Source organism: Strix aluco, chromosome Z (assembly GCF_031877795.1).
Source record: "Strix aluco isolate bStrAlu1 chromosome Z, bStrAlu1.hap1, whole genome shotgun sequence".
Lineage (NCBI taxonomy): Eukaryota > Metazoa > Chordata > Aves > Strigiformes > Strigidae > Strix > Strix aluco.
The window spans coordinates 259,333-279,223 of NC_133971.1; the positions used below are offsets into that span (position 1 = coordinate 259,333).

Here is a 19,891-nt window from a genome sequence, read left to right on the forward strand (position 1 = left end):
GATCCAAGGGTGGTGATTCCCCTTTTCCTATCCCCTTCTCTCTTTTTCTCTTTCCTCTCTCTGCTCTGTCTCTCTGACGTATATTCAGGTATATAAGTTTTGTACTAACTTTGATCAGTATTGACAGGTTGTTAGGAAAATAGTCTCATTGCCAAAGTGCTTTTACTCGCTCCCCAAAGGTTAGCAGTTCCAAAGGGACTTTATTCCCTTGTGGAAGGTTTTCAGCTGATGGTTGCCAAGTTGTCTCTGTTCACTCCCTGAAGTGGTCAGTTAGTAAAGTCACCAGCACAATTGTTCCTCTGAGTCACTGTGGTGACTCGACGCGCCCTGCGGCTCTTCCACCGCACGCAGGCTTGCGGGGAATCCAAATGATTCACCCCCCTCGTAACACACTGCGTGGGATGAGGCAGCTTCAGCTCCATCTCCGCCCTCGCCGCGGTGCTCCCGGTGCTGCCGTGGTGCTGGTGGCTCGTCCCCGCCGCCGTCCTGCCGCCGCCGTGCCACCTGCCCCGCTCCCCTCCGGCCCTGTCCCGCCGCTCCATCATGGCCCGGCAGCACAGCCAGCGCCCGATCATGCTGCTGGTGTGAGATCCTGCTCCCAAAAAGGCTCAGAGAAACAACGCCGCGGCGATGCGGCTTTCTTTTGCTCTCCGGGGTGTCCTCATCCACGCCGGCAGATGGGAGCGAAGGGACACGCAGCCGCTGGCTTACGCCTCTCGCCTCAAACTTCTGCCCGGACTGAAGACAGAAGCGGGACTGCAGCAGTCGCTGCTCAGGCCCCCGCACCCCTCTGAGACAGTTCTGCCTGTCAGGGCATTAGTCTAAACTCATTTGCCTTTCTCTCACCCTGTAGAAGACAGAAAATAGAGTAATTTAGGTACCAAATTGGCGCACTAGAGATGATGATGAGGGGTCAATCTGCACACAACACCCACTTTACGTAGTGCTTCCTACCTTTAACTGAGGCAGTTCTGCTAACGTATTTTAAAAGTTTAAAAAAGCTCAGAAGGAGTGTGTGTATTTTAAAAAGTGTATTATTTTATAGCTTGGTGTTGACTTTGTTCTTTTGTTGAAAGTAAATCATTAGAGGAAAAATTGTAAGACAAAACGAAAAACCATGGTGCATAGAAAATCCACCAGGAATTCAATAGAAACCTCTTAACACACAAACTAAGAGGAGGAGGAGGAGGAGGAGGAGGTTAACACTTTGCTTCGTCTGCTTCAGCGTGTGCTGGATTTCCCATACCACGGGGTTCTTAGAGCTTATGTTCTGCCTAAGTCCTGAAGAACAGGATGACAGTGAACTTTTGCAGGAAGTAGTGATTAGGAAGTCACAGGGCTGGAGACAGACTTTCCTGGTGTCTGTTAGTCCTGCTCCAGCGCTGCTCCAGCCAGCGCAGCCCTGACCTCCTGGCGGCAGCCAGCGCAGAGCGCTTGGTCCGTGTGGGCAGCATCCCTCGCTCACGCATTGTCAGCCTGATGTACTTTTTACCTTGTTAATAACTTGCAGAGCAAGAGGTGTGCCCCTGGAGAACACCTGAGAAGGCTTGTGCCATGACGCTGAGAAAGGGGACAGGGTTTAATCCAGACTTAGCAGTTTAATTCACGGCTCAAACCCTCTTCCAAACCGACGCACACGCTGTGAGCTGAATTCAATCCCATTTCCACCAGCAGAAGTGTTTTTGCGGAGGCTGGATCGTGCCCTGTGCACCCCCGCCAGTGAGTGGGGGTATTTGGGGGAGCACCTGCGAGGAGTGGGTGAGGAAGGAGAAATGTCTTCACACAAAAAGCAAACCCAGGTCTGGGAAGGGGCCAGTCCCTGGTGGGGGTTGGTGACTTGCCAGCAGAACACTGTCCTGTCTCAAAGGGGCTTGTGAACCAGGATGGCGTGAGAAAGTCTGGTGTGCTGAGACCTCCCCGTCCACCCAGTCCCACAAACTGAGCCTTGGGTGGGCTTCTGCAGTGGCTCGGTCCCCGGGCAACACCTCAGAACTCTGGAAGAGCCGCTCAGGGACAGTAACACAGTTGCTGGTAGCCACGGTTAATGACTACATTAGGAGCTACAGTTACTGCACATATGGAGAGCGATAAGAAATTTATAAAGAATGGGCTTTGATCTCTAAACCCTAGAAAATAAGTAGAATGTCCTGGATCACAGAGAGAATGTTTGGGATTGTGCTGAGAATGAGTTACTTGACAATTTGGCAATGAAACTAACTTTCAAGTCCTGACAGTGAAGTACCTGCGTTAGAACACTGAGAAACACACCCCCAGGTCAAGAAGCCCCCTGCCCGGATGAAGATCCTTCCCCTGAGCACGCACATTAGTAGAAGTGTTATGTAAGCTGTAGGTTAGTCACTAACCAATCAGTATCTAACAGGCATGTTTGGAAAAGCACTAACCTCTGATTTTTGTGTATAAAAGGATCACAAAAACCTGTTGTTGGGGTGCTTGATTCATGGAAAAGTTCACCGAGTGCCCAGGCCTGGATAAATACAGTATCTGTCCTGGGCGTGTTCAGATGGGTTATTGCACAGCGGGCATGAATCTGCTTTTAGGAGAAAAACAGGGGGTGAAACCAGATCTGTGGGTGAAAGCGAGCCCGTCCCAAGGGTTGTGGGTCTGCTGGGTCACCATGGACAGGACCTGGCTCAGCACGGCTGGGTCTGGTCCGGAGCCACTGGGGAAGCAAAATGACAGGGGGTGAAGATGGTTCATGTCGTCCCACGGCTGTGATGACACTCATTGCTCGCTGGGACCAGCTCAACAGCTCGTCCAGGGGGTCCTGACCCCGACTCTGCTGCCTCTGGGGAAGGAGCAGGGTCTGTGCCCTCACAGGACAAACCCATCAGAGCAAATCCGCTTCTTGCCCAATAGTGAGATAACGCTCCCAAAACCAGGGTGGCTTCCCCTGCTTCTGCTGTGCTGCATTGGGAAGCAACCACAGCTGAGGGGACCGGGCCTCTGGCTGCTCCCACAGACCAGCACCCTCCACGCTCCCACTGGCTCCCGGGCGGGCGCCGTTGTTCTCCAGAAAGCGGGTTTGTGGTCCGGTGTGCAATGGGTCAACTATCACCCACTCAGCAGAGACGTCGCTTGTCTATTTTAGGGTTGCCCAAGCCTGGGTGCTCAGTGGTCTCCCACAAATCAATGGGACTTTTTGTGCTGTATTTATGCACAAAACTTGCAGAGTTAGTAATTGTCCAAGTCCCTCCTCTCCAGGATGATTGGTTGGTAATTTACATACAATTATAATACTGCTGGCAGGACACTTCTACTACTGTGCGTGCTCAGGGGAAGGGTCTTCACCCGGGCAAGGCTCTTCTTGACCCACAGGCGTGATGTTTAGTATAATCATGAGGGCAGTTCAGCGAAGGATACACGGACCCTGAGTTTGCTTGCCCAGCTGGCGCTGTGCCCTCTTCCGGGTCCAACGGCTCCAGGAGGTCCTTGCTCAGAGAAGGCGATCTCCTTGTCCTGCTGATGGCGGATGCCTTTGGCTTTAGCACAGACAAGGAACATCTTGCTTGACCTAACCGTAATATTGCTGCGTTGCTCTCAAAGTTCAACCTTCAGCAGTGTGGTCGGGTACGTGCCCTCCTGCAGCCCGGCTCGGCAGCACAATGTCACCCCACGGGTCCTGCCCATCCTCCCGCCACAGCCCCGTCCCTGCCAGTAGCTCTCCGGGGAGGGGCAACCTCCACCTGTGGCAGTGAACACGGGTGCTGGGGCTTGAGCCCGTGCTGCCACACTCGCAGTGTGTGGGGTGGGGGTGCATGGGCCTCCCACTGTGGGGGGGTGGCTCAGGGAACCCATGGCCATGGGAGGATGTGAGGTCCCATGTGTCTGGGAGAGACCAGAGGTGATATTCCTATTCCCAATGGAGACCAGGGCTGCTGCCTGGAAACAAAATCAGTTGTTCGTCAGACAAATCGGCCTTAGGGTTTCCAGAGTGGGGAGGTAACGGTGTCCTCTGAGCTGCAGTTAAGGAAGAACGCCAAAGCCAGCAAGTTCTGCTGCGAAGCAGAGCAAACCAAATCCCAGCCACACTCCGCAAATGACTCGCAGCGAGAGACCACTTCTTGGCACCGATCAGGGACTGAAAGATCTGCCAAGCCGGCCGTGCGGCCGTGGCTCCTTGCCCGAGGGAAGGAGGGTGGTTTTAGGGGTGACGCTGCTGGCGGTGCTGCAGGCCTCAGGCACAACTGCCTGGGCTTTGGCTCCACACCAACAAAACGGGGCGATAACCGCTCCCTCCCGAGCCCAGCACCAGCACCCTCCAATCCCACTGCGGCCTCTGCCTGGGCAGGACTGGGACACGGCTCTGTACTGGGGTGTCCTGGGGAGTTCAGGAACCAACATTTTGCTGGAGGGACCCCCTGGGGCAAACATCTTCACCGTCTGCTGACAAAGTAGGTGTCAGCGCGGAGAGCCGGGGGGCCCAAGGCAGAGCCAGCGCCAGTGCCAGCCAGGATGCGGCAGCGCACCCTGGTCAGACCCCGCCGGATGGGGGAAGCCCTGACTTAGTCCCCCATCCCATCAACAGGATGCTGCTCATGCCTGGTGCTGCCCTGATGACCTGGTGCTGATGACACAGGAGCAGATCACCCTTTGCCCCTCCTCGGGGGCTGCGGGCGAGGGCTCTGGGCCGGGAGGCAGCCGCAGGTACGCTTGGTTAAATGACTTTCCCAGCAGATCCTGCAACAGCTCTTGCCTCGAGAAAGAGAGGTATAAATTAGTATTTTTAGGCAGACGAGGGAAAAGAAAGCTTCAGGGAGGAGCCAACCCTCTGTTCCACTGTGTTTAATCCCCTTCCAGTGCATGCTGGTGTGCTGTGGAGATGTGCACCTCAACTCACAGCATTCCTGCCTCAACCTTGCTGTGTAGTGGGTGCAACAAATGATGGACCAAATACTCTCTTCTCCCCTCTTCACTCCTGGGACAACTGCCCCCATTACCAAACAAGACTCTGACCTTTTGATCCACCCATCCTGTCTCCTCCAGAGCCTGGGCTGAGCTACGGCCCTTTATTTATTCACGCAATGTAGGTTTCCTCATGCTGCTTCACCAGTGCACATCAACTGTGACCTCGAGACACCATCCTCTCCTGGGATAAAGCATGTTTTTCAGTCCCAGGCATCTCTGGAGTAAAGACTGACAGTTTTTTGAAGGAGGGGGAAAAACGCAGGTGGGAGGAATGACAGTCTGAAGCACATTTTGGTTTAACAGGATGAAATGGAGCTTGATGAAAGTAACTCAGTCATCTGGTCCAGGACGTTAATGCAGCAATTCCCTTTAACTAGTGCCTAATGTGGTGATATTCTTGCTGGTGGAAAATGCATCACCCTTTTTTGCCCTTTTCCTTATTCTGTCCTTCTCAGCTAATGCAAAAACATCTTCAACTCTATGACTTTTGCATGAAGCTCTGTAAAATTCTAGGCAGAAGCGTTACTGGTGTTGCTGAGAGGCACCGATTACTAGTGGCCGTCTGCTGGTGCTGGACACAACCTGTTTTGTTTCAAGTGGCCCAAGACAGAGACCCATGAGTGGAGCCCACCGCCTGGGCACACAGACCAGACACTTGGTTTCGCTTCTCCAGCCCGTAAGTGGAGATGATCTCCTGACCATGTGGAGTTTAACGATGTGGGGGGAGAAGGTTCACTGACTGGGTGTACGCTGTGGGACTCCATCGCCGGGGCTGGAAACTTCTGCAAACGAGGGTCCTGCTGCAGCTCTGCTGGCTGCAAGAGACAAATCCTCGTTGTCGTGCTGCACCTCACTGCTCCCGTGTGCAGGAAGGCTCCAGCACCTGCTCTGAGGGAGGGTTTTGAAGCTGAACTGGAGTACGCTGGTCGTGAGATGTGGGTCACTGAATTCCAGGCACTCGAGCACTACCTCGGCCTGGGGAGCAATTGCTGAAGGCAGGGCAGTCCCAGGCAGGTGGTGGGATGTAGAGTCCTGGTTCTCCTGCTCTCCAGTCCAGCAGTGCCTGGCCATGGGCACCCTTGACCTCGCTCTGCCCCATCGCAGGTTGGTCCCCGTCAGTTTTACCATTTTCAGGTCTCTATTTTTAGTTCCTCAGCTACACCTTTCTTTCTGATCTTCAAGCATCTGCTCATATCAAGAACAGCCATTTTCCTTCACACCTTATCTACCCAGTTGCTTTTCTCTAAGAAAACCATCCTCATTCCTGTCAGCCTTCCCCTGCTAGCTGCATTACCTGAACCCTCTGATTCTTCTCTGAATTCTCTGGTGGGCCCTCTACAGTAGATTCGCTCTGTCTTGCTGTGCAAAGCCTGACATAAGTCAGTGCTTGAGCTGATGTCTTAACCTGCCATGACCTAAGTGGACTTGTGGTTAATACCCCAGTTTGTGTTGCTGCAGCATCTTGTTTCTTTCACTGCGTCTTTGCTGCCTCATGTTCAGCACTGCAGCCCTGCTCCCCAGCCAGGTCCTGGCCTTCACCTGCAAGGTTTCTAGAGGAATTTCCTTCATCCAGCTCCCAGCTGCTTCCAAGTGTTGGTGTTTTATCCTCTTCTCTTCCCATGGTCCCAAACACTCTGCTTTCTCTGTGATTTTACTTATCTTGCAACCACAAGCAACAGACAACTATCGGAGCAAACCCCAGTTGAGTATCTGCAGGGCTGGGCAGCTGTGGTACTCGGAGGGAAAGCTGGAGATGTTTCACCACAAACGATCACCTGGTGACGGCAGCTGTCACTGCCAGGGACAGCCAGCAGCCACAAACCACAGCCAGGCTTCTGCGGGTTTCACCCGAGCACTTGTGTAGGCTACATGGCCTTGACTTCCCACCGTCAGCTCCCAGAGACAAGGCTGGCTTTTGCTCACCAGCACGTAACTGGTTTTGAAAAATTCTGTGAAAGACTCCAAGGTGAAATATTGCTGACTGAAGCCACTGAGCATCTGAGAAACAGCTCGGGACGCCCGGCTGGCTTAACCCTTGCCACAGTAGCCCGGCCTTATCTTTAGAGGAGTTGTCAGGAAAAGCTCCGACTCACTCCACATCTGACCACTGCTTGACATCGCACATGGGCACCGTGAGGGCATTGGCACCTCTCACGCTCAGGGGCCATCAGACGTCCCTGTGTTGAGCGATGCCAGCTGGTATCGTTTTTCCACTCCTGACACGGCCTCTCACCTTGGCTAGGCTGCTAAAGAACGCATCATCACATAAAGCCATTGCATAGCGCCCAGAGGGGGAGTGCACTGCACGTTTTATCTCCTTGCAGGTTCCTTTGAAAATGAGGAAGAGAATGGTGGAAGGAAGGAGGGCAGCCAGAGGCAGGGACTCAGAGCAGGTCTCCACGGGGAACCTCTCCAGAGCATCCTGCCATGGTTGCTGTCAGAATGATGCTCTTCTGGCCTTCACTGTCCTGCTTCTTACATGACACACCACCGTGCACCCACAACGCCCCTCACAAACAGACCGATGGCTCGCAGCGATCTCGCCGTAGATGCTGCTGCAGATCAGTTTTCTCCTTGGCCTCATGGACATTGTTGAAAACACAGATGCTTCCGTCTCGGGGGAGTGAAGCAGAAAACCACCTGCTCTTGACGTTGTTCAGTAAGCGAGAGGCATGGAGGATCTGAAAACACCCCAGAGTGTGGACCAGTCCTTACCACACCACCGCACAATGAAGAGAATAGGGAGGCCACAATCTCACTGAGTCATTTTTACCTTAAAAAAACCCCCAAACTTACTGAATACTAGCTTGAAAAGCAGTGGAGAAAACAGATCTGGGAGGCGAGATTCCCTAAATTCTGCCTAACCAGAGGTTAGGGGTGCGTCCGTTCCCTGTTTTTGTACTTGGGTGGTTTCCCGTTACCCCGGAGGTAGGACAGCCACGGGGTGCAACGCTGAGAGCAGCCACGGTCACCCTCCCCGCGGGCAGGGACCTTCCCCCCTGCGCGCTGTCCACGTGGGCAGGTACAGGGCTGCCACACACCCCAGACAGTGGAACTCCAAGATGGAGAATCTGGTCTCTTTGGGGATCCCTGTCATCGTGACGCTTCTCCCCAGGGAAGGTTTAGGAGACACGAGAGCAAGAACGGAGTCTGCTCAACTTTTACAAGAAGGGTGCAGCTCCCGGAGAAGAGATTTACTCACCTCGTGACAACTCAGCTGGCCAGATGACCAAACCGATCAGAAAAGCCAGGGTTGATCTCAGTACTTAATCTAAACCAACCCTCCTTCCCTATCTACCAGTCTATGTGCTGGTTCAGCTAACGGCTACTGGAGACTTTTGTTCAAATAGAACCAGGTATTGATAAACAAAAAGGGATGTAAAACACAGCATACAGGACAAGAAGAGTTTCAATGTTAGGGGCAAGTCTTTTCAGGAGTGGAATTAATTTATTATTTTTTTTTTAATTGGGGCTAAAAGTGATTTCCTTTTTCAGTATCATGAGGAAATTTTCAATCAAGTAATCAATGAAGCTAAGCAAAAATAGATTTCAGTTGCCAACAAGGATGCACTTAAGCAAGACTGGGCCAAGTATTATGTAGGCAAACCTCTACTCTGAACACCTCTGAGATGAGGTGATACGGTCACTAAAACACCAGTGTTCTCACTGGTGACCTCACCAAACAAAAAGCTGATGAATTTAAGGAATAGCAGCATGCAATACTACTGGCAGAATGATAGTGCTGAATTTTTTCTAGTTTACCCATTTCCCCTTCTCAGACACCTTGCATTAGCACAGGTTACAAATACTGTCCAATTTGAAAATACTACTGTAGCCAAATGCCCATTTCTTAGCAAGAATTAAGAGAGGACACGCAACTTCATGAAACTGCCTGTTAGTTACTATCAATTGCTCAGCAAAAGGAGTGGTACAGTATAGAGCAGGTCGTGAAAAACTAGAGTACAGATAATTTCCCTTTCAAAACCAGAAAATCTCTTGCCAGAGGTGTTGTAGTTTCAGCTCAGGAAAGAGAAGACGACACTTGGTAATGCAAGAAAATGTAGAACAAACATTGTTTTATATCCCTCATGTAAAGGTTTATTTGGGTTTTTCCTTTGACGAAGCATTTATTCTTACAAAGCTTTTAATAACACACTCATTTAATTCCAGTGTACAAAAATAACTGTCTTTAAAAAAATGACTAAACTTTAGAACAGCACGTCTGGAACCAAATACGTTGATCATACTCTCCTTTCTTTCCTCCAGAAACAACTTCCACATCAAGAGGAACAAAGGACGTGTGTAATTCAAGATGTGAACTCTGTTCCCCTGCCCCACTGCCCGTTGGCAAAGACAGGGAAGGGGCCAGCGCAGAGCTCGCTGCTGGCACCGGGCGATGGACCCGTGGAGCGCGGCGCGGAAGACGTCACGTCCCAAAGTGCAAGGCAACAACTTTGCAGCAGCTTCCGGGAGGGAAAGAAGTGGGAAAGTGCCCAGCTGCACCCTGGAGAGGATTGAGCGGCCGCGGGGAACGTCCCTGGCCTCTGCCCCCGCTCCCCCCAGCGTGAGCCTCTCCAGTGTCAGCCCCAAACTGTGCTCCCCAGCAGCAGATCCTGCTCCAACGGGCAGAGCCACCTCTCACCGGTGAAGAAACAAAACCTATCAACCCCAACGGGGCCCCCGTCCCCCCCACACCCCCCCAAACAAAGAAGATAATCTTACAGCCAATTCCGGGGCCGCACAGCGCAGCCCTGGCGTCAGGTGCGCTGTGTCCCGCTGTGGCTGCCAACACCCCGCGCGCTCCGCTCTGGGACGGACGCGGGTCCACGCGCTACGAGAGGGACCCAAACAGACAGAGGACAGAGCCGGAGCCAGTACAGACAGTATCCACAGCTGCATCACCAGGATTTCTGCCTGGCCTTCCTCCCCCTCTGTTTTATAAGGAATAAATTCTCGTTGATATCAGGACTATCGTCTTTCTGCTTTTTCCATTTCTTCTTCCTTTTCGCACCTTCCAGAGGCTCCTGCACATACGCAGTCTTGCTGCCCGAGAACGCCTTGAAAACGGACCTGTGATGGGTTCTGCTGCCCTTACACGCCTGCCTTTTGGACCCTCTAGGGAAGTTCTCCTCCAAATTGCGGCCAATTTCAACATCCCTTCTGTGTTTCTTTTCTCTGCGTGTCTCCGCCTGGGACATCTTCATCTTTTTGTGACACTCCCCACCTTTGCTGTGTTTCCCATACTCTTTCCCATGCTTGCTCTTTTTCTTGTGGCTGTGCCCCTCATGTGTTTCTTCCTGCCACGGTGTCTCCGGCTGCTGTGGCAGCAGGCCAGCCTCCTGCAGTTCTGTAAAACAGAGCAGTTTATTTCAATACCCATGCAGAAAACCCCAAACCATCACAGATTTCATTATGTATGTATGAAGTTAGAAAAAAATCTGATAGATTTTTTTCATAGTGTTTTTCTTCCTGTCAACAGACTAGAATCTTAACAAATTACAGTTTAACCCTCTTCCTGCTAGTTTACAGCATTTTTAATGTCAGTGGATTTTTTAGAATTAAAACATCTGACAACGCCCACCTAGTGGCTTTGACACAGTAAATTTCCATGATAGACATGGTTGAATAAAGTCACGAATCTTTTACTACTCTTAGACTACCTGTTCAAATCCCTATAGCTTTTCCCGACACATGAAAATAATCCCACAATATTTCTAAAAGCAGCAAGCACAGAAGAAAGTATTTCAAAGAACTGAAAGGCAGGAGGGATCTCCCAAAATATACTCTACCTGCAACCTTTCTTTTTAATCTGTTCTCTCTTCTCTTGATTTCATATTCATTGTCGTAGCAGTAGATGAACGGAGAAGTAGGGAACATGGTCCCGTGCATCCTCTTTTCTGAGCACTCCTGCAAAACACATTTCAAGTCACTACATGTGGCTGAGTTGGGATCTTCCTGGAAGGGAAACAGGTCGGATTCTGCCGGTGCTGGCCTGTACCTCTGAAGGATGTGGCCAGCAGTTCTTTAACACTGATAATTTTATTACCAACCAATAAACCTTCCTGTGCACACGAGCCAAGCTGCAGTCCTCCTGCAGCACATGGCAGGAATCCCACCCCTTCCCGCACCTCCTGCACACCTGCAGCAGCAGCAGCAGAGGACTGGAAGCGGGTGAGCACCAGGCGAACGGGAGGCGAATGGCCCGTGGAGCCGCTGGGCCCGGGAACGGGGCGTCCTGCTGCAGCTGGGCCAGCTCCCCGCTCCCCAACGCTGCTTCTCGCTGCCACACGATCACGTGCCCGGTCTCCTTGGAAGACAAATACTTCTGATCTTTTAACCTGGATCCTCTGGGGTGAAAGGATGTGCAGAAACATGGCAGGCTCCAGGGGCGGGGTGGGCTGAGGGAGGGAGCGAGCAGCGGTGGGGGCCAGGGGGTGTCCGGCTGCCTGTGGTTTCGGCACAGGTACAAACCAAACACAAATCCTGCAGGAGCTGGACATTGAGGGGAGAGGAGGAGAGCCCCAACCAGCTGGCTGAGGTGAGCAAGGGGCTGGCTCTGCGTCACGCACATGTCAGCCCATTTCCCAAACACTTGATTCAGAAATACGGATTTTTTCGCTGCTGTACACAAAGTGTTAGCAATGTTTCATGAGCCAGGCTAACTGGGATGCTTCCTACGGTTCTGTCTTTTTTTCAGGGCACCATGTGATATTAACTGATGCCTTCATCTCCCTGTAAACTGCTTGTTACCTTTCTACTTCTTGGGTACTGCCCAAATCTAGTGAATTCTGGACCTTGCCATTCTCAAGAAACGGTCAGGAGCTTTCACCCACCCTGACATCTCCACCAAAAGCTAAGCAGCTTTCCTCTTGCTATTTCTACCACTTTTCTTGCTATTTCTACCACTTTTGTTGCTATTTCTACCATGCAGTGCCACCTTTAGCACCTCCCTTCCCCGTCTGTCCTCCTGTCTGCCTCCCTCTCTTTTTCAGAGACAGAGTGCAGAAAAGATGCATTTCAGATGTATTTCATGTTTCTCAGCTTTTATTTGGCCTTTGCTTGGCTGAAATTAAATGAAGAATGGGGTTATTCTCTGTGGTGTCCTCCAGAAGGGTATCGTTAAGTTGTGTAACTACTGGCTTATCTCCATGTGCATGGAGAGTGTGGAGGAGCGACGGCAGCCCATAGTCAGAGCCCGCCCAGGTCGGAGGGCTCGGCCTTACCCCACTGCAAAATCAGGCTGAAAGGGACTTAGGAGGGGACACGTGAGTCCCTGCGTTGCCTGAGGCTGTTCTCGGCAGCTATTCATCTGAGGTACACGTGTCCTGGAAGGCGACCAGATTTCACATGCACACCTCGAACAGTCAGCTATCACCGCGAAGAACCTCCTCTCCCACCGTTCCTGGGTCCTCCATCTACCTCCCTCAGAGTTATGTCGAGAGAAAAGCCAAACGGACAAATGACACTTCAAATACCTGTGTTTCACGTGAGTGAAACCTAAGAGTGGCCGCTAGGCAGGGCACAGAGCTGCCAGCCTATCTGGATGGAAATGAAAGAAAATACTGAACACTGCTGAAGAGGTCACTGAAAACGACACAGACCGGCTTTACGCAGGAGCACGCAGACACACCATCCTTCTGTGAGACCTGCGAAAGTGCTGCTTGAGATCCCGCACCAAATCTGGGGCTTGCCCTGCAGGTTCGTTATTTTTGGTTTGTTAACGCACTGACAGAGAAGCCTTCATGGATGAAACGCATGTGCCACCCCCATGGGAGCTCCTCTTCCTCTCCATCACCACCATCTTGGTCCCTCGGCCCAGCGGCGCCCAACAGGCTCTGGGCTGCTCCTGTCCCCCCCTGGCGCGCTGGCGCTGCTGCCACCCACTCCCGGGACAGTCCTCGGTGCTGGAGGCAGAGGCAGAAGCAGGGCCTGCTGCCACCCCACACCAGGCATTTCCTGTCTGACTGGCATACTGGGCAGACTGGGATGTGAAGGCGAGGCACGTCTGCAGGGACCGTACCGCCCCTCACCCCTGCTGCCTTCAGAACTGGCTGCAGCCCCAGTAATGCAGCGGGACTCCTCATTAACTTACCCTCCCTCTTAACTGGCCCCTCAAGATGCCCACATCCTTGTTATGGACCACAAGAGACGATGTTTGGGATGTCTGATTGCTATGAAATGAACTATGATGCCAAGTCTACTACAGAAAATAAGATTTCTTGTCCTTATTAAATCTTCAGTTTACATAAAAACATGACTGTCTTAATAAACAATAGTGCAAATTCAGGAAACATAACTTGCAGGTGTTGGAACCTCTGACACTTTATGTCTAAACTATTTCAATTTCTGCAAACAAGAAGTAATCCTCAATGACCGCCTTACTGGAACTGCACAGCTAACTCTGGGATTTAGCAAGTTTTTTGCTCTTGCCTCTGCTTTTGGGAAGGGCCTCCCTAGACCTCTGGGAAAGAAAAGGAATTTCAGCTAAACTAGATTAAATGGTAACAGGAAAGGAAAGGACTGCAGTGGGAAGCACAGATTATGGTGCATCTATACAAAACTAACCCCAGCCTCTTCTTCTCGGTCAGTTTGCTATTCCTCTACTTTAACTGCTCAAAAAAAAGCAATAGAGCAGGGTTCCTGAGGTATAGAAATGGGAAAAGTGTTGAGATGCTTGTCATCACAAGTAACTTTTGCCTGCTTAAAAATATTGACATTTTAAAAACGAACCAAACAAAAAGACTTATTTCCCCCTTAAATTACAGGCAGATCTTTCAAGCTCTGACGGAGCTGCTCACCGCCTGAACTCAGGCACTGATTACAACCTCAGTTTTCTGAGCCCATGACAGCTGCAAATCTCAGAGGCGTTGCCTGTCCGCTGGGTCACTGTGAAGACACACGTGCCAGTCCAATTTCCTCAGCCCTTTTCGGACAGAAAGTTTAGTGATTTGTGGGCAAATACTCGGTTATCACCATATAATCTGATGTGTGTCCTGGACGTTTATTCTGTGCTCATAGAGGAAGATCTGGTATCTCTGCCTTTTTGTGTTGCTTTTGACTTCTCCTTCTCATTCAGTCACGGCTCAGGCTGTTCCTGCTCCTCGTACGCTGGTGAAAATACTATCTGACCTTTGATGGCCATAAAATGTCCTTGAGTCACTTTACTACCAGACTGATTTTATACAATGTCTACGGTTTTCTATCCAAGTAATTACTATCAGCTCCTCCCACATATTTACTAATTATTTTTACAGCAGCCTTATTTGTATCCAGGTATGGCTACTTTCCGTGAATGCCGTTTTTTGACAGATTAGTAAAATACTCCTTATCCATTGATGGCAATCAGTCTTGCTTCTTCTTCTGACATTTGTCAGTGTTAGGCATTAAAAATCTTCCAGCTTATCTTCCAGTTCATCTTTCAGCTTTGCCATGAGAAGATTCCAGAAAACCTGCCCTGCCTGTCCCACTGTTCCCCACAGGGATTAACTATTCACCAAAAAGAGCAGGAAGTGTTTAACAACACTTGTCTTCAGTAGCTGTAGAGTCAACACAGAGCATGCAGGAGAGAAGGGAGGAATTTCCCATCGTTAAGCTGTAGGAAACCATAAACTTATCCCAACCAACACATGACTAACATTGATTTTCTAGAATACTTGTGGCTTCTGGACTTACTCCATAAAAGAAAAGAATGAACATTTGTTTGGTGTTGATATTTGCAGGAAGAGCTGCACTTGTCACAACAGGGGCTGAAAAAGGTGATAAACGTCATCAAGCAATCCTAGAAGATGCAGCCGACCTCCTGTTTTCACTGAAGCCACTTCAGGCTCACAACACCCTCCTTTGCCAGGCTGTGTGCCTTACAAAAAGATGATGTCAAACTTAAATCAGGTGTTGGATTAAACTAAGAAACTACAAATAAGGATCATCAAAAGCAGGCAGAAACAGAAAATTCCTAAAACAGGCATTCAAATTGTTGGGGTGATTGTGGTGCAAAATTTTACATGACGTTGAAGGTGGTGGTAAGGCACTAGTATTTCATCCCATGAGCCACAGGAAAAAAAAAAGAAAGAAAAAAATCTTAAAAAGCCATGTTCAGCATTTTCCAATGAATATTCTGTCTCACAGGCAGTCCTCTTTTGATTTAGGATTTAAAAAACAAATCAATAAACCCGCCAAGGAGAGACAGTAACTTTTCTTTTCCTCCGTGTGTTTAGATTAGATGGGTGAGACCAGGTTACACACTGGCCTCCGCTGACAGCAGCAGAGCCCCAAAGCCACGAGCGCTGGATTAGAGCAGCCCTTGGTACAGCACCAGCTTGGCTCTTCCAGCTCTTTTCTCCAGCCATGCACCGTGGTGGAGATGAAACCCCCTCCCGAGGCAGAGACTGCTGGGACTTACATATCCAAAATGTCCTTTCCGGGAACAGTTGTAGCAGTACACTGAAGCAGAGCGCTCCACGCGAGAACCCGCCGCCTTGATGGGCCCCGGCTTCGTCTGGAAGATGGAGACAGGCAAGAATTAGGTCTGGCGGTATTCTGAGCGATGAATTAAAAATAAATTAAAATTACATAAATATAATTTTATTATGCTTAAATCAATACATTCCTGCTGGCTGTTGGAATATTAAGTTCGAAAAAGAAGCAAGTGGCTCATATGACTGTAATTCTGCAGAGCAAGGTTCAGCCTGAGCATCACAAACGAGGTGGGAAGAGGCATCCCCGGCATCTATTCCACCTGGCTGCGTTATTTCAGCTCTGAATACAAGAAAATAGGCTGCTGATTTATCTAGCCCCCTCCTCCTCCTCTTCCAGCCCCCCCCTCGCGCAGATGCCCCACCATCCCCCGGGACGGGCGGGCCCATCAGATGCTGCATCCACCGGCTGCAGAGGCACATTTGTGCTGACAGCCAGACGGCCGAGATCCGGCGGCGATACGGGGCCCGGCCGCCGCGCCCCCAGCCCACCCCTGCGGCCGGCGCCGTGCCCAGCGGCGGGGGAAACCGCCCGCCCCCCCGGAGAAGCGGGGACCCGTTCTGCTTCCCGCAGAGCAGCTGCTCGGGGGGCGCACGGGGGGCGAGGGAGGGCTTAGCACACCCCGGCCAATTCAGGGGAACAGGCAGATCTTTTTCTTTTCCCCATTTAGCACCGCTAAGTGGGACACGGGGACATATCATCTATTCCTTCACTTTTCACAGGCGCAAGCACGTTCATTCCCCGCCACGCAGCCCGTGCCCAGCTGGAGCAGGCACAGGTACCAACTGGAGGTGTGTGAATTCTGGCTAAAAAGCAGCGGGATGAAAGAACAACCTCACTACTTTCAGCATTTCCTTCTCTCTGGTGCTAAAGGAGCACAGAAGAACGGCCTAGATTTCAAAGAAACTAGCAGCACTTGGCAAAGCTCATTACAGGAATTGCTTTTTTAAAAAAATCTGCATCACCACACTCTTCTGCTGTTGGAGCCGCTGTGTCCTCCTGCACAGCCTCCAGAAGAATGACAGCAGTGCTTGTAAAATAGGCAGAAACAACAGAAATCTTCCAACGCCATTTTTTTATGAATCTGATCACACTTGCAGGGTCACCTTATTTTGAACCTCTTCAGCCTTGGGTTTAAATGCGTGTTTCAGATTCGTGTTCCTCAGTTCACGTTCATTCACCAGGAGGAGGCTAAAGGAAGACTAGGAAGAGTGACACATCCACCAGTGATTTGTGACAAAAGGCGGGGAAACAGGGAAAGGAAAAAACCCACCACCTATAAAGTAATCTGTGTATTTCTCATCCATGTCTTACAGCGAGAGCTCTCCAGCTAACAGTGGTGTATAAGTGACTTACTAAGCCAGCTTAATTTTTCAGGTATTCTTTTATCATAAATACATAGAACAGGCAAGGAAAAAAACCCACCAAAATGCAAACATTTGCATAATCCCCTTGAGGAAAGATCTGTGGGTTTAATTTACTGGATCAATCACCTGCATTCTAGTTAAGTTTTCAGCATGAGGAGTGGCCCCAGAAATCAGCTCCACTTTGGACAGGGCTCCTAAAAAGCAGAAATAAACCCTACGAGTGGTACCTTCCTCTGCCTTCGCGCCAGGCAGAACTTTACCCACATTGCACCTGTTTCCAAAGCTGACATCCACTGAAGCCCACGCTGGGATGTTGCCACAAAACCCCGCCAGGTTCCCTCAGCCAGTCCCTGTCTGCCAGACAGCTCTGCGACCAGAATACCGGTGTGACACAGCTATCGAAAATAAAATCAAGGCCCTTATGCTACCGTTCTGCTTTCTGCCAGGCAGGCCTTAAAACGAACCGTAACGTCAGTCTGAAAATGACCTGATTATACTATTTGGTCTTTGCAAGGTGCAGTGCAACAATAACACGTGGTTAGAAAAACCGTGTATTATTCCAGAGACACAATCCTTTACATTCCAAGATGTTGCCTGCCACAACGCCAGAGTCTGGCACTCTCACCTGCTGCACGGTCGTCCTCCAATGTAAATAATTATGATTTGGGCCATCGTTAGCGTTCTTGTATTGAAACTCTAGTAAAATTTGCACTGGGTTCAAAACACTGTTACTTTTTTACAGAAAAGATAAGTAAGATCTTCCTCTGTTCTGAACTGGGCTTTTGAAAATAGGTGCCAGGCGTATGGATGTTGACAAGGAAGGGAGCACGCCCACCACAGCGCTGCAGTGATTTATATGGCTAAATTAGTAAGTAAAGAGCCTTTACGCGCTCCTGCAGCAGGTGCCTCGGTGTAATCCGAAAGTTAAACAGGCTGCAGAGACGCCAACAGCTCACCTGACTGGTGCGTCGGCCCGGCGTTGGCTGGCGGGTCTGCCCCTGCACCGGACACGTGCCGTCCCCGGGGGGTCACCGTGAGCCCCTGGAGCCCGAGGCTGCGCCTCCACCCCCACACCGCCCCCTGAGCTGAAAAACTGGGCACCGACAGATTGGCCGGGGCTTCCCTCCAGCGCCAGAGCCCTTCGGCGTCTCCCCTTTATTGGGAACACACAGCCTGTGACCCCAACCTCCCCCTGCCGCACCCTGCCCAGAGCCAGCTCCCCCCGACCTGTTTCCTTTTGTTTAGTTAATAGAAAAGGTCACATTTAAGGCAAGAAATTAAACTGAATACTTGCAGGTCAGATTACAACTCTACATAACTTTACTCCTTTCCAAAGCCAAACAAAAAGGAAACCCACATGTTATAAACCCTCTGTTTTCTTATTATTTAAGGCTTAAAAAAGCATCTAAAGACTCCAGCCATATGGGTACAAAATAAACTATTCATGAATGTAGCTTCTTTATGTTATAGGTTTTTTTTGTTACAAACATTTAAATAATCTATATTTGTAGGGTGATATCTTGGAGATTACTTCACTATCAATATATAGAAGTAATAACCTGGTAGATAGCATTACCTATGAAAGGTCCAGCCCATCTGCTATTCTTGCTGAAAGCTTTTCATGCACCAGTAAACTCAGTAAATATCAGAAGATAAAGCATAAGCCTACCACGCCATGGATTTACTCCTAATGTCTCCTCAAAGTGCAGCCTGATGCAACGATTACAAATGATTTTTCTTCTAATGTCATTTTACATAACCTTTTTTCTGCATGAGTAGTTAGTGCGGAATGAATGAATGAATGCCATTAAAACAGTTAATCATTATCTGGGACACTGGCCTTCCTCCCTTCTCAACTAGGAATCTCCATGACAAAGGCCAAGAGATCAAAATGCCAGGGCTGCCTCTCTGGCCTATTTCTGACAGTAATTTTTTATGCAAATGGACCTGCTGGGCAGCTCCCTCTGTGACCTTGAGCTCCCCTTATCTGCACCGACTTTGATCCAATGAGGGCTCGCTTTTATGAAGCTCATTACTACTTAGGATCTGCAATCTGGCTAAATCTCACTAATTAAGGAAAATCTTCCGACCTCTTTTTTTGCGTCTTTCTCTGCCCCTCCACATCACGCGACACAAGGACTCCGGCGGCGCGGCAGACCAGAGCTGAGTCCCTTTTCGTGCCACTCCAAGTGCCTGCGCTGGACAAAGGCATCTCGCTGCCGGCCGTGCCAACCGGCTTCCCCTGAGCGGCACCGTGCCTCACGGCATCACACCTCACGGCATCACACCTCGTGACATCACACCTCGCGGCATCACAGCTCGCGGCATCACACCTCACGGCATCACACCTCACGGCATCACACCTCGTGACATCACAGCTCGTGGCATCACAGCTCGCAGCATCGCACCTCACGGCATCGTGCCCTGGAGACCAGGCTGGAGTGGCGTCTCGCACCGGCTTCACTGGCAACCAGGGCTGGCTCGAGCCCGAGCTGCGCAGAGTGGCCTCTGGTCACTCTCAGAGACACATCAGGCCCAGACTGATGAAGTCCCTGCCGGAGGGAAAGCCCCCACTCTGCTCATGCACTGGTGGAACCACTCTGACAACTACACGAGACCCAGAGGAGTACCCCGCCCTGTCCAGAGTCTCGTCATGAGACGAAACAGAGGTCGTACCTCCATCAGTCCGTCAGTGCTCATCAGCTATCGGCGCTGCCTCTGCCTAAACCCTGCACCGCAGGGGATGTTTTTATTACATCCAGCACCAGTTTGGGCAACTCCTTTTAGCGCGCGAGGGAATAATTCTGTAAGCCCGGCTGGCTAGCCATGGCTCCTTACACTGACTCCAAATCACCCAGCGCCATTCTCATGTGCCAAGACCCGACAGTTGTTTCTTCTGATCCATCATATCCATTGCTAGGCTCATACTTAATCTATCAGGTAATTTTTGGTGTTATTTCTTGCTGCACTCTCAAGGTAAGTAATTAAATGGTGGATTAAAGAAAAGCATGGAGGGAGGACACCTACACAACCCGAGCAGCAGACCTGGGCACTCCTCCCAACACCATGTCCACCAAGACCAAGGGGTGAGCTCCACACACCACACAGTCTGTTTTCCTGCAACT

General features: G+C 50.5%; 1 protein-coding gene across 3 annotated transcripts in view; it reads right to left on the reverse strand.

The window, feature by feature from the left end:
* Positions 1-8,998: 8,998 nt before the first annotated feature.
* The window catches only part of ZCCHC7 (zinc finger CCHC-type containing 7), a 117,601-nt gene continuing 106,708 nt past the window's right edge, over positions 8,999-19,891 (reverse strand). For all 3 annotated transcript variants that reach the window (XM_074813107.1, XM_074813108.1, XM_074813109.1), the window contains 3 exons: positions 15,326-15,421; positions 10,716-10,833; positions 8,999-10,273 (listed from right to left, as the gene is read on the reverse strand). In XM_074813107.1, coding sequence (XP_074669208.1) covers positions 9,825-10,273; positions 10,716-10,833; positions 15,326-15,421 — 663 coding nt within the window. In that variant the 3' untranslated portion in view covers positions 8,999-9,824. The remainder of the gene's footprint in view (positions 10,274-10,715; positions 10,834-15,325; positions 15,422-19,891) is intronic.